This window comes from Strongylocentrotus purpuratus, unplaced genomic scaffold (assembly GCF_000002235.5).
Source record: "Strongylocentrotus purpuratus isolate Spur 01 unplaced genomic scaffold, Spur_5.0 spur5_scaffold_11, whole genome shotgun sequence".
Classification (NCBI taxonomy): Eukaryota; Metazoa; Echinodermata; class Echinoidea; order Camarodonta; family Strongylocentrotidae; genus Strongylocentrotus; species Strongylocentrotus purpuratus.
This window is the reverse complement of record NW_022145596.1, coordinates 20,832,875-20,845,604: the sequence shown is the minus strand read 5'-3', so window position 1 is coordinate 20,845,604 and position 12,730 is coordinate 20,832,875. Positions and strand designations below refer to the sequence as shown.

The 12,730-nt window shown below is 39.5% G+C and overlaps 1 protein-coding gene across 1 annotated transcript; it reads left to right on the top strand.

Moving 5' to 3' along the window:
* The first annotated feature begins 2,853 nt into the window (after positions 1–2,853).
* Positions 2,854–7,313, top strand: LOC115922388. The gene is made up of 2 exons (XM_030981335.1): positions 2,854–3,131; positions 6,852–7,313. The coding sequence occupies exons 1-2, from the start codon at positions 2,882–2,884 to the stop codon at positions 7,286–7,288; spliced, it is 687 nt and encodes a 228-aa protein (XP_030837195.1). The 5' UTR covers positions 2,854–2,881; the 3' UTR covers positions 7,289–7,313.
* Positions 7,314–12,730: the final 5,417 nt, after the last annotated feature.

Here is a 12,730-nt window from a genome sequence, read left to right as displayed (position 1 = left end):
GTTATGACATTTTCCGGTATTTTTTCTCCATTTTTTTAAAAGTCATACCTTTTTATGCGCTTGTTGGAAAATAAGAAATTCCCAAATTACAGTCGGGCGAAAAATACGCTTGTTAATAAGCCTTTATGTCATGGTCTGCAAAGTGGCTGGGCTCGAGCCTGAGCCCCCCCCCCCCCCCTCACCTTTTGAAAAAAGTATGTTAAAGATAAAAAGAAAGAAAGACGGAGAGAAAAATAAGTGACCTCCCAATGTCACAAATAAGGTATAAAAAATGCCTAAAACCCCAGAGCTTACGGGGGCTCTGCCCCCGAAACCCACCAAGGGCCCTAAGGCGGTTCCCTGGATGCTCATCTGACCATAATTAAATACCTAAAACCCCTGAGCTTCCGGGTGCTCTGCCCCCTGGACCCCACCAAGGGCCCTAAGGCGGGCCCCTTGATGCTCATCTGACCGTAATTAAATACCTAAAACCCCTGAGCTTCCGGGTGCTCTGCCCCCTGGACCCCACCAAGGGCTCTAAGGCGGGCCCCTGGATGCTCATTTGACCGTTATTAAATACCTTAAACCCCTGAGCTTCCGGGGGCTCTCCCCCCCCCCGGAACACGTCAATAGCCTTAAAGAGGGCCCCTGGATGCTCATCTAACCGTAATTAAATACCTAAAACCCCTGAGCTTCCGGGGGCTCAGCCCCTTGACCCCCTGCCGAGGCTCATGCCCTGGATCCCGCTCTACCTGATCGTTAATACTCCACTTTGAAAAACGTTCCGCGGGACCTGCATGTAACGTGTCATACTGCATGGTGGTGATGCAGATTTTTCGTCTGCCCCCCCCCCCCTTCAGAACGTTTTTTCTCATGGCGTCACTGCCCCTGGAAGGTGAGCCCCCTGGAATGTTTGCCCCCCCCCCCCCCCCCCCAATCCCAAACTGCTTCCGGCGCGCCTGCTGTTCAACCTTCGAAAACGGCAGCTACTTGGAATAATTCGTTGCCAGTTGAGAAGCCAGCTCTTTAAATTCCTTGGTATAGCTATCCCGAAACAGTATAGCTATACCATTTTTGGATAGCCTTACGATGAAATTGTGTGTGTGTTCTCTAACTATGTCGTATAAAGAAACGTCGTATAACGAATCTAGGGTTGGAGCATCGTTCCGAGCTAGAACTTGATACAAAATCACGGAATGTATTGTGTGTGGACGAAGTAGAGTTGTTCTAACTCATAATTACTGCAGTTAGTGGTTAAACCCTGTTTTAATATGCGATAACTGAACAAAAGGAAGCGACAACCTTTTTTTGTCTGAAAATATTGCAGTATTTCTGACATTTTCCGTCATTACGCCAGATCAATACTTTCGTAAATGATAAATCAAAATATATCAAAGCTTTCCTCGAAATATTTGTTCATAGCCTAATTTTTTATCCCACGGTTCCTGTCTCTGGAAAAAAAATCGAAGGCAATGTCATCAACCAAATCATGGCGAAACGTTCGCGGAAGCGTCAGTGTAGTCCCATTTAAAGGGGTACGTGCAAGAGAGTTGTAGTCACACGTACCGTTATACGTGCGCGTGCAGGTACGGCTCGCGTCTTATTTTTTCGTACCACGGCGAGGCCAGATTTCAGTATGAACCCATTTTCATACATAACAAGCTACGAAATCTTGCAAAGAGGTCATCAACAATTCGACTTTGATTATTTATTGCTTTGCCTCACTTTTTATAAAGGCAAAAAAACTAAATAAACTGAAATTTGAACTCTCACGTCAACTTCAAAGTTATATTAGTAACACGCTGTCCTTACCGATTGAGCTGACGATGAGTTTATGACAGATTGATTTGTATAATTACTATCACCCTATTAACAACCCTACCGGATTCCACGTGCGCATGCGTTGGTTTCCTTTGCGAGTGCGCATGCGCAGGTTTACCTCGCGAGCTCAATCTGGCCTCGCCGTGGTACGAAAAAAATAAGGCGCGTACGGCTCGGTGTAAAAAATGTCTGAGGAAAAAATGTCAGAGGAAAACATGTTAGAGGTGCAACAAAAAATGTCGAGGTGAAAAACAGTGCGGTCACAATATCTCAGCACTTTATCACACAAAATATCAAACATGGATGTCGGTTTTATTGGTGTGGGTATGACTGGGCTAGCATTAACTAAGATAAACAAAATTACAATGCACAATAAACCCAAGTAACGCACATAGAAGCTGAATACCATAGCTCTTCATATAAGAACTAAAACAATGAAAAACTCTCCCTCCCCCCCCCCCCCCCCAGGAACACACGTATTATTTCCTGTCTAACTGAATTCAAACGTAGACCTTTATAAACGTAAACAAATTTTAAAACATCATACAACATAGTGACATGAGGAGACCTGTTCTGTACATTATGTTTATCAGTTTTGCGCGAATTGGACTTTGAACAGTAGGCCTAACAAAAGAAGTGAAATACCAAACAATGATTATGACTCATCGCCTGCATTGGAAGTCGAGGGGCCTACCTCACGTTTCCCATCCAATATACCTCTTGATCACTCTTCTGTCCTTGTATCAAATGTTGGATTAAAATGTGAACACATTTTGAAGAAGACCAACCCCATTGTCCACTTTGGACGTTGCTGAATTTGTTTTTATTATAGACCTACATAGTTGAAGAATGCAAAACTATGAGCTCTGTATGTCAACTGTAGATTTTGACATGCAAGCAGAAGCTGTTAGCAGAAGCCATTTTACGCAGACAATGATGCCACAATTGACCAATAAGGAGCACTGTTTGAAAATGGACCACAGAATCGACCAATCACATTCTCTGTTACAAAGAGAACAATGTCACAAAATTCGTGGGGAAAACCCATTACGATCGAACTCTGACTTTAAGAAGCCGTCCTATGTGGTGTGTCGATCAGGCAGAGAAGGTCGAATTCTGGAAGACTAAAGACTCCAGCAATGTAGCAATACATTTTAATATCATCGCCACAACGACAATGGAGAGGTATGGGGATCTAAAATCCATGTATGCTGTTCTCGTCAAGAACCTGAATTGTCCGATCTGTAACAGTAAACTGAAAGAGGCTAGGGATCTAGCATGTGGCCATACCTACTGCCTGGAATGTCTTCAAGAGCTGGTAGCCATAAAGGGTACGTACGTGAGCCATTAAAATGATAGTTATGATGATTATAATGTAAATAATGATAAAGATAATGATGGAGGTAATGATAAGGATGGAGGTAATGATCATGATAATAACAATACTCATAGTACTACTACTACTATTACTACTACTACTACTACTACTACTACTACTAAAAATATAAAAAATAACAATAGTTATAATGAAAGTGATTAGGAGAAGAATACATAAACAACAACAATACTAATGATGTTATTATTTACATTGTGAGGGGCATTGCTATAGGGGTTGGGGTCTGTGGCACCCCTACCCAGGGGCGTCGCCAAAGGGGGGGGTGTGGGGGTGCGACACCCCTCCACCTGTCAGATTTTGTCGGTAAAATTGCGCTGCCGTCGGGAAAAAAGAGAAAAGGGGGAGGGAAAAAAGAGAGGGAAAGGGAAAGAAAAGAAAAAAGAAAAGGAAAAGAAAAGGAAAAGAAATGAAAGAAAGGAAAGGAAAGAAAGGAAAAGAAAGGAAAAGAAAGGAAAGAAAAGAGAAGAAAAAAAGAGAAAAAAGAAAAAGAGGGACGAGAGGAAAGAAAGGAAAAGAAAGAAAAGGGAGAAGAAAAAAAAGAGAAAAAAAGTAAAAGGGAAACAAAAGAAACGGGGTTGAAAGAGAGAAGAGAGAGGAGAGCCTGCATGGGAGAGGAGGAGTTGGAGTAAAAGAGAGAAGGGGGTTGTTGGGTGGAGTCGTCTCGTCGAGGGAGCAAAAAAGACACGGGTAAATATGTTGCTATGTCGGGTCAGCTGTGTCGGTATTCTTGCTCGATCCTCGTGTACTATATCAATGCAGAAGTTTGAAGTCGGTGAGATGAATATTGTCGGTCGGCCGACAAGTTTATTTCACTACGAACTGTGACTTTTTATCCGCTGTGACGACTTCAAGAGTGACTATACAACTACAATACTTGTATTTTCTCGAAGTTTCACTTTCCTATAATATCAGCTAAAGAAATCAGAGGTTTAAAATTTTCGGGGAAACTAAATTCAAAAAAGGTTTAAGAGTCAACAACGGTACGACGAATCGTCTTCCTTTCTCTATATTGTGATGAAATGCCCAACAACAAAATCCGCGCTTCGCGCGGAAGAGGAAAACTGAATTCAGACAATTAGGGCTTATTAAGAGTCGAAAACGGTACAACGAATCATCTTCTTTCTCTAATAATTTTATGAAACGTCAAAATTTCCGCGCTTCGCGCGGGAGGGGGAAGCTTTATTCAGACAAGGATTAAGAGTCGAGCACGGTTCAACGAATCGTCTACTTTCTCTAATAATTTAATGAAACGCCAAACCCTGACAACTGAATTCAGATAAGGATTAAGAGTCGAAAACAGTACACCAAATAGGGCTTATTAAGAGTCGAAAACGGTACAAACGAATCGTCTTCTTTCTCTAATAATTTAATGAAACGTCAAAGCTTCCGCGCTTCGCGTGAGAGGGGGGGGGAACTGAATTCAGACAATTAGGGCTTATTAAGAGTCGAAAACGGTACAACAAATCGTCTTCTTTCTCTAATAATTTAATGAAACGTAAAAACTTCCGCGCTTTGCGCGAGAGGAGGAGAAACTGAATTCAGACAAGGATTAACAGTCGAAAACGGTACAGCAAATCATCTTCTTTTCATAATAATTTAATGAAACGTCAAAGCTTTCGCGCTTCGCGCGGGAGGGAGGGAAAACCTCATTTAGACGAGTCGAGCACGGTACAACGAATCGTCTTCTTTCTCTAATATTTTAAGGAAACGTCAAAGCTTCAGCGCTTCGCGCTAAAGGGGGAAACTGAATTCAGACAATTAGGGATTATTAAGAGTCGAAAACGGTACAACGAATCGTCTTCTTTCTCTAATAATTTAATGAAACGTCAAAACTTCCGCTTTATTTAGACAAGGATTAAGAGTCGAGCACGGTTCAACGAATCGTCTACTTTCTCTAATAATTTAATGAAACGTCAAAGCTTCCGCGCTTCGCGCGAGAGGGGGAAACTGAATTCAGATGAATAGGGAGTAATAAGAGTCGAAAACGGTACGACGAATCGTCTTCCTTTCTCTTTATTGTGATGAAACGCCAAAAATTCCGCGCTTCGCGCGAAGGGAGAAATATTCATTTAGACGAGTCGAGAACGGTACAACGAATCGTCTTCTTTCTCCAATAATTTAATGAAACGTCAAAATTTCCGCGCTTTCGCGCGGAGGGGAAAGCTTCATTCAGACAAGGATTAAGAGTCGAGCAAGATTCAACGAATCGTCTACTTTCTCTAAAATTTTAATGAAACGCCAAAACTTCCGCGCTTCGCACGGGAGGGGGAGAAACTGAATTCAGACAAGGATTAACAGTAGAAAACGGTACAATAAGTCGTCTTTTTTTCCTAATAATTTAGAGGCCTATCACCCACACCCCCTAATGAGCGCTCTTTAAGTGATTCGCTTGCTCACTACCGCCCTAAAATAATATCCTAGCTCCGCGCCTGCATTAAAACATATCAGCTATGATGCTGACTAAATTGACGAAATAATTCGTATATTTATGTCGTCGAGGAAAATGACCATTTGCGCATATGCAAGTACTATAGATAGTCCATAGGAAAAAACACTTTAGCCTTCGGCCCCGGGTTTATAGGGTTAAATTTGTAGATATTGGACATTTAATTTTGTCGGTAATTGGTCGCTAGTTTTGTCGGTAATCGTTGGCCTCTACATCCCCCCCCCCACTGAAAAAGGTCTAGCGACGCCCCTGCCCCTACCCCTAGACCGAAAAGTCTGTCTCTTTCGTTCGTTAGCCTCTGATTTTTAGAGAGGAGCCGACCCTACCCAAATCAGAAGCTAACGAACGAAAGAGACAGAAATTTCGGTCTACCCTACCCCACTCAAAATTACATCATCCTTTTATATTACTGTATGTTTATTACTATAGGTTTATTATGATTTCATATTTGTATCTTCTGTTGTCACATTTATGACTGTTGTCCTAATGACTGCCGCTCTAGATCAACGTAGGATAGATATATCCTATTGAAATGCAGGGGGGGCAGTTATATTCTTGTTTAAGACTGCAAATTACTTCAAAGTGCATGTTTATTGCTCTTATTCTTATTTATGACATTTCTAGTGCCCTTTTAGGACCTAAAATTGCTATGAAGGTAATTCTACACCCCAAAATGTGTGAATTTAGATTAAATCCGATCATACCAATTCAGCTCCATTTTTAAAAAAATACAGTGAACGTTAGTTTAATAATTTTATAGTAATAACAATACACGGGCGAGCTGGTTGTGCGAATTATAACCAACACGAAAAAGCCAACAAAAAGCCAACATTGGCATTGGCTGGAATAAAACGTGAAAGGCGCCATCTCATCTTTTCAACGGCTGGTCCAAAATTATTGAATATTTATGGGGCCCCACAAATATTAGAAATTGTGATATTTATGGATATTTCAGCCTTCTATGAACCGATTTTGATCAAACAAAGATGATTTTGTCAATCGGATTGTATATTCTTTCAAATTAGACACTCAGTTTTTCATTATCTCACCAGAAAAATGTGTGTAGCGCCCTCTATACTAAAACTCAACTATCCCTTTAAAGCCTTTCTCAGTTATGTCTTCTTACAATGTAAATACTCCTCCATTCAAAAATAAAAATGACTTGTACACTTGTGGTTATTGTTGTATTTATCATTTTGCGTATGCTAGGTTGGACGTCTAACATCAAATGCTGTCTCTGCCAGAAAATGACCAGTATCCCCTCCACGGGCTTAAACGGTCTTGAGCAGAACTACAAGCTCAACTGCATCCTCGATGAGCAAGCAGCTATCATGAAGAAAATGGAAGTTTTGTTGGCTGAACAAGCCTCTGCCACACCGAGAGAGCAACAGGAAACCATTGAGGCAACGGAAACAGTGCAGATCTGGGTGCGTGACCTCCAAGGCAAGTCACAATCCTTCCACGTTCATTTGTCAGACACGACAAACAACCTCAAGCGACAAGTCTACAAGAAGATAGGCATCCCACCCAATATACAGCGTCTGGTTTTTGGGTGCAAGCAGCTGCAAGACTCATGGACTCTGAAGGAGTACGGCATAAGGAAACAATCTACCATCGAGCTAACAATTCCTAATAGATCTAGATAATAGTATACATTCTCAGACTTTATTGAATAATAATTTGCCAGTGTTTGTTTTGCGTGACTGCTAAAGCATGTGTATGCTACTATGCTTATCAACTAGGGGACCTACGCCCTTAAGTCATAAATGACAGTAATGAGGATTAATGCCCCACAAAAGGGCACTAATATAGCACATCGACACGTTTTTTTTTATCCCGGGGCCTCACAGTTGCGAGGCAATTGCTTTGCCTCTGAACCATGACTGTGTGCCCATGCCTTGAACCATAATGCATGGTCGTACAGAGGATTTTTTTATGTTGGGGACCGGGGTAAAATTCAATGAATTATTGAAAATTGATTGCATTTTCTTTTCTTTTTTTATTATTTGTGGGAACTGCCCCCTACCCTAGCCCCCGCTGCGTACAGTCATGGTTCAGTGGCAAAGCAATGGCCTCGTAACTAGATCAAAACTGGCCGAGCTTAAGACCATTTTTCAAATATTTGTTTTTGTTTAGAGTAAAAAGTATTCACACAAACAAATTGAACTGTCTAGTTGTGACTTGTTTGTCGCTTTGTAGAAAAATACACTGGCTTTTCTGTTAAATCATCTAAATTTGTCATCCTTTAGTAGAATACAAGGAAGGACAAATGTTATTGCAGCCTGAAAACTAAATAGAGAGAAATTGACAGAGAAGAGGGAAACATAATAAATGAGAAAAAAGGGAAAGAAAGATGACAAAGTAAAATAATTTGGAGGAGATAAAGGAAGGGAGTTGGCGAACTTTACAGGAAAAAAAAACATGTGCCATTGCGCAACACAGGCAGATGCAGCTTAGAAAGAAGGCATAATAATGATTATGATAATAATAACAATATGCTACATCTATATGAAGGACCTCGTAATAATATAACAAACGACGATATAAAACTTTAGGGGAATATGCCTTTGTATTCCAAATATAATAGGTCTTACTTAGAAAAAAAACACTGAATGGTAATAGAATATAATGCATTTGTTCAAGGTATCGGTGAATAATTCATGTAACGTTTTAATACAATTTTCTGTCCGATCTCAATGTTTGAAACAGAATTAGAGTATCTAAAAAATCAAAGAGTTTGACTTTAAATGATAGGGTACAGCATGAAATGTCCCGTTTTTAACGTCTTCACTTGGCTTCGTCGATTTTCCTTTTTTTAATTCTTTTTTTTTTTACAGAAGAGATATATTTTGAATATGTTTTTATGAGTCTCTTGTCATTCCTTTATATAATTTAAAGTATTCTATAATTTATTTTTTGGATCTAGGATATAGCATTTTGATTGCCAATTGGATAGTTGGTTTATTCTCGTAGGATATTCTACTTTGTGATTAAATATGTTTTACGGCAACAAATACATTTTTATTTTGTGTGTGTTTAAGTTGAACTATAACTATTTGTTTTTCATATTATACTGTCTATATTCTGTTGATTCGTTCAGTAGGTCACAGTTGAGCATCATACATGTACAGTTAAACTTGTCCTAGTGGCCATTTCTCTATAAAGGCCACCTGTCTATAGTGGCCAAGCATTGTACCTCCCTCGAGAAAGAAATGAGAACAAGACACGTTTATTTCTGGAAGGAGGAAAAAATGCATGGCCACTATAGACAGATGGCATTTAAAGAAAGGGGGCACTAAGACACATGTTTAGCTGTACATGTTTATTTCAACAAAATGAATAAAAACCTGTTAATACAAGTTTTATGGTTATTCAATTTGAGTGAACTCATTTATAGAACCTTTTTTACATGCAAGAAATCTTTCTTTTTCTGCAATAATGAACCCTTTTCATATTTGGTTTAATTACCTATATCTGAGAGAAAGATTCATGCACATTGCTCCGTTTAGTCTCATTTCACAACGCCCCCTATCGTCAGAGCATGGTCAGAGTCAGCAGCCTAACATGTTAGCCTACGGACGTTTTTTTTTTAATCGTTAAAAATTCATTTTTTGTTCAAACGAAAAGCACATCCACCCCGACGTACGTTATCACTAGCTCTTTCATTGGAGCCCTCATGTCTCATTGAATTTTGAAAGTTCACCCACCGTAATTTTTCAAAATAGGTTGCAAGCTCGTCATTGCCTATACTACACATGTGAAACAAGTCTAACTTTGGACTCAGTTTGCCAAGCGATTCGAAGATTATAGGTCGAGCACACGAAACATAAAAAGCATGAATTATCATAGATCACTTCTGCCTATTTCATTATGTCCATTTCATCCAACCCCCCACCGTAATTTTTCAATTTAGTAAAAGCAAACATTTAGCCGAGGTAAACAAAAACATGAATATTCATGACACCCCATGGACTATTCGGTTATTAACAGAGGGGTGCAAACCGTCATCACGTCAAACTCCCCTAATTGCCACCAAGTATTTCATATAATTATATAGTTTGGTATGTTTCTTTTACTCACTCATGAATTATTAAATATCAATGATGGTTTAAAGAAATGTAAAAGAAATTTTAGTTGATATTTATTAACAAAGTAATTTATATTTAGCAAAGCAATCTCACATACAAAATTACTATCAAGTGTCGTCTACTACGCCGATTGTCGCCTGCTTCGTTAAAGGCACATATTTATCGTTTGGACTGTAAGGTATACCAGGGAGATTTGTATTTTCCTGCAGTACAACGTATAGCAGGAAAATGTTGTATATGCGGATCATTTTAATGATTACGTAATGGAAGTGGCGAGGCGGTATGGTTTGAATAACTTAGGCAGGTGAAAGTTAGTGTATTGAGAAGGAAAGGAATGTTCAGAAAGGCATAGAGAGGGAAGTGGGCGTGGTAGCCATTCTAGCTTTGCACCTACATCAGTACGAGAATACACCCGACGGCGCGGTGGCCTGTACTTCTAGCGCGCGAACACATCACACCTAATGGCATACACCCGGTATCCTGCAACACAGTGGAACATTCTAAGAAATTAAAAAATTATCTACAAAATGGACCTTTTGAATCATCTGAGAAGTAACTTACCCTATTCTGATGACTTCAATGAATGTCAAGATAACAATGGCTGCTTTTCCATCCAAAAATAAAACTAGTTTGCAATTAGAAATAGTCAATTTCTCGATAATTTCACAAAATCTATATGCCGCCGCCGCATTCAATATGACGTCATTGACAGCTGATTGGCTAGTTTGGTAGTGACGTCGAACGAGCTATGTTTGTGCTGCAGTGATCGAGCGAGCGAAAATGAGACAATCGGAGCAATATGTATGTTTATGATTGTTTCTATGACTACCATATCATTTTTGATATCTAATTATATGTATATGTTTGCATTATGCGTTCTTAGAGGTATTTGAACTTTGATTTGTGATAGTAAATTTATTTGACAATGATATTGAAGTGTTCATATTCAATGTGACTTTATTGCAATGGCAATATAGATTTTTATGAAGATGTTAAAATAGGTTTTTCTTTTTTTAATTAGTTGAAGTAGGTAACAAACCAGAGAACACTAGTGTTTGTTCTTAGGGTATTTCGATACTGCAAAACAAGTAATTACTTTAATTTATTCAAAAAATAGATACATACTGGACAGAAATTGGGAATTCCCTAAAAGAGAGCACTGTGGAAAAATTCGTTGTAAAAATCCACTACGTACGATCGAGCTCTAACTTCTAGCAGTCCTATTTGGTGTGTCGATCAGTCAGAGAAGGTCGAATTCTGGAAGACTGAAGACTCCAGAAATATAGCAACAATCTTTGTTATATCATCGATCACCACAACGACAATGGAGAGTCACGAGGATCTAAAATCGATGTATGCTGAGCTCGTGGAGAACCTGAATTGTTCGATGTGTCACGATACACTGAAAGAGCCTAGGGATCTAGATTGTGGCCATACCTACTGTCTGGAATGTCTTCAAGAGCTGGTAGCCATTAAAGGTACGTACGTGAGCCATTGATATCATACTTATGATGATGATGATGGAGATAATGATAATTATAATAATAATGATAATGCTAATGGTGATAATGATAGTGACATTCGTAGTTATAATCATAATAACCATAATAATGAGGAAGATAGGAGTCTGTGACACCCCTACCCCCATTCAAAATTACATCATCCTTTTTTAATACTGTAAGTTTATTACTGTAGGATTATTATGATTTCATATTTGTATCTTCTGTTGTCACATTTATGACTGTTATCCTAATCACTGCCGCTCTAGATCAAAGCACGATAGATGGGCCTCATTGAAATGCAAGGGGCATAATTTGGATCCTTCCAATCGTTGAAGATTGTGATCTGTGTAAGTTATGTATTTTACAATGTAAGTATGTTAGTGCGCCTCCATTTAATTATATAATGGCTTATACAGATGTCTTTGTTGTTGATTTCATCATTTTCGTTACGCTTATAAAGGTTGGACGTCTAACATCAAATGCTGTCTCTGCCAGGAGAAGACTAGTATTCCCTCCACGGGCATGTACAGTCTAAAGCAGAACCACAAGCTCAACTGCATCCTCGATGAGCAGGCAGCTATCATGATGAGAATGGGAGCTTTGTCCACCGACCAGGCCTCTGCCACACCGAGACAGGAACCGGGAATCACTGAGGCAACGGAAACACTACAGATCTGGGTTCGTGACCTCAGAAGCAAGTCACACTCCTTCCACGTTCGTATGTCAGACACGGCAGACGCCCTCAAGCGACAGGTCGAGAAGAAGATCTGCATCCCACCCAATGTACAGGTTCTGATTTATAATGGAAAGCTGCTGGAAGGCTCGAAGGCTCTGGAGGAGTATGGCATGCGGAGAGACTCTACCATCGAGCTCACAATTCCTCTCAAATGAGGGAACATGACCCAATAAATTGTATTGTCTTATAGATGAGTTCCTAGCATTTCGTGAAGTGAATTATTGCCTAATGATCCTTGTAATCTTTATCGTCCAAATTTTCGAAACGCAACTCGTTTCATCGACAGGGAGGTTACACAAAAAGAGAATTATTATAAATGTCTAGTTCTTTTGTTTTGTCCCATTATAACATTCCTATTTTGTAAAAACTCATTATAGTCGTCATCTTATGTTCTATACTACGTCCAAAATGGGGAATTAAACGTTATGTATAAATACAGCGAGCATCAATGCACTCAGAAAAAAGAGTGGACAATATTTTTGGTTGAGATTTTCAAATAACTATTTAATATAACTTATCTTTAACAAGACATATCAACATATGAGTCTCTGAAAGAAGATTGAACAAATAGAGCATCCAGCCATTCAAATGTTGACAAGCATTGGAGTTATCCTTTGGCTCATCCACGATCTTGGGTGGAAAGGAGAGGCATCTTGACCGTGCTTATCAAAATCATACTGTTCTGAGACTACAGTTGGCACCAAGAGCTCAATCATCCTCATTTTGTGCCTTCTTTGTTTTCTTTGTTGAACAAGATTGTCT

Coding starts and splice junctions, on each gene's coding strand:
- LOC115922388 (XM_030981335.1), top strand. CDS start 2,882: ATGTGGTGTGTCGATCAGGCAGAGAAGGTCGAATTCTGGAAGACTAAA. Junction 3,132..6,851: donor AGAGCTGGTAGCCATAAAGG/GTACGTACGTGA, acceptor TGCGTATGCTAG/GTTGGACGTCTAACATCAAA.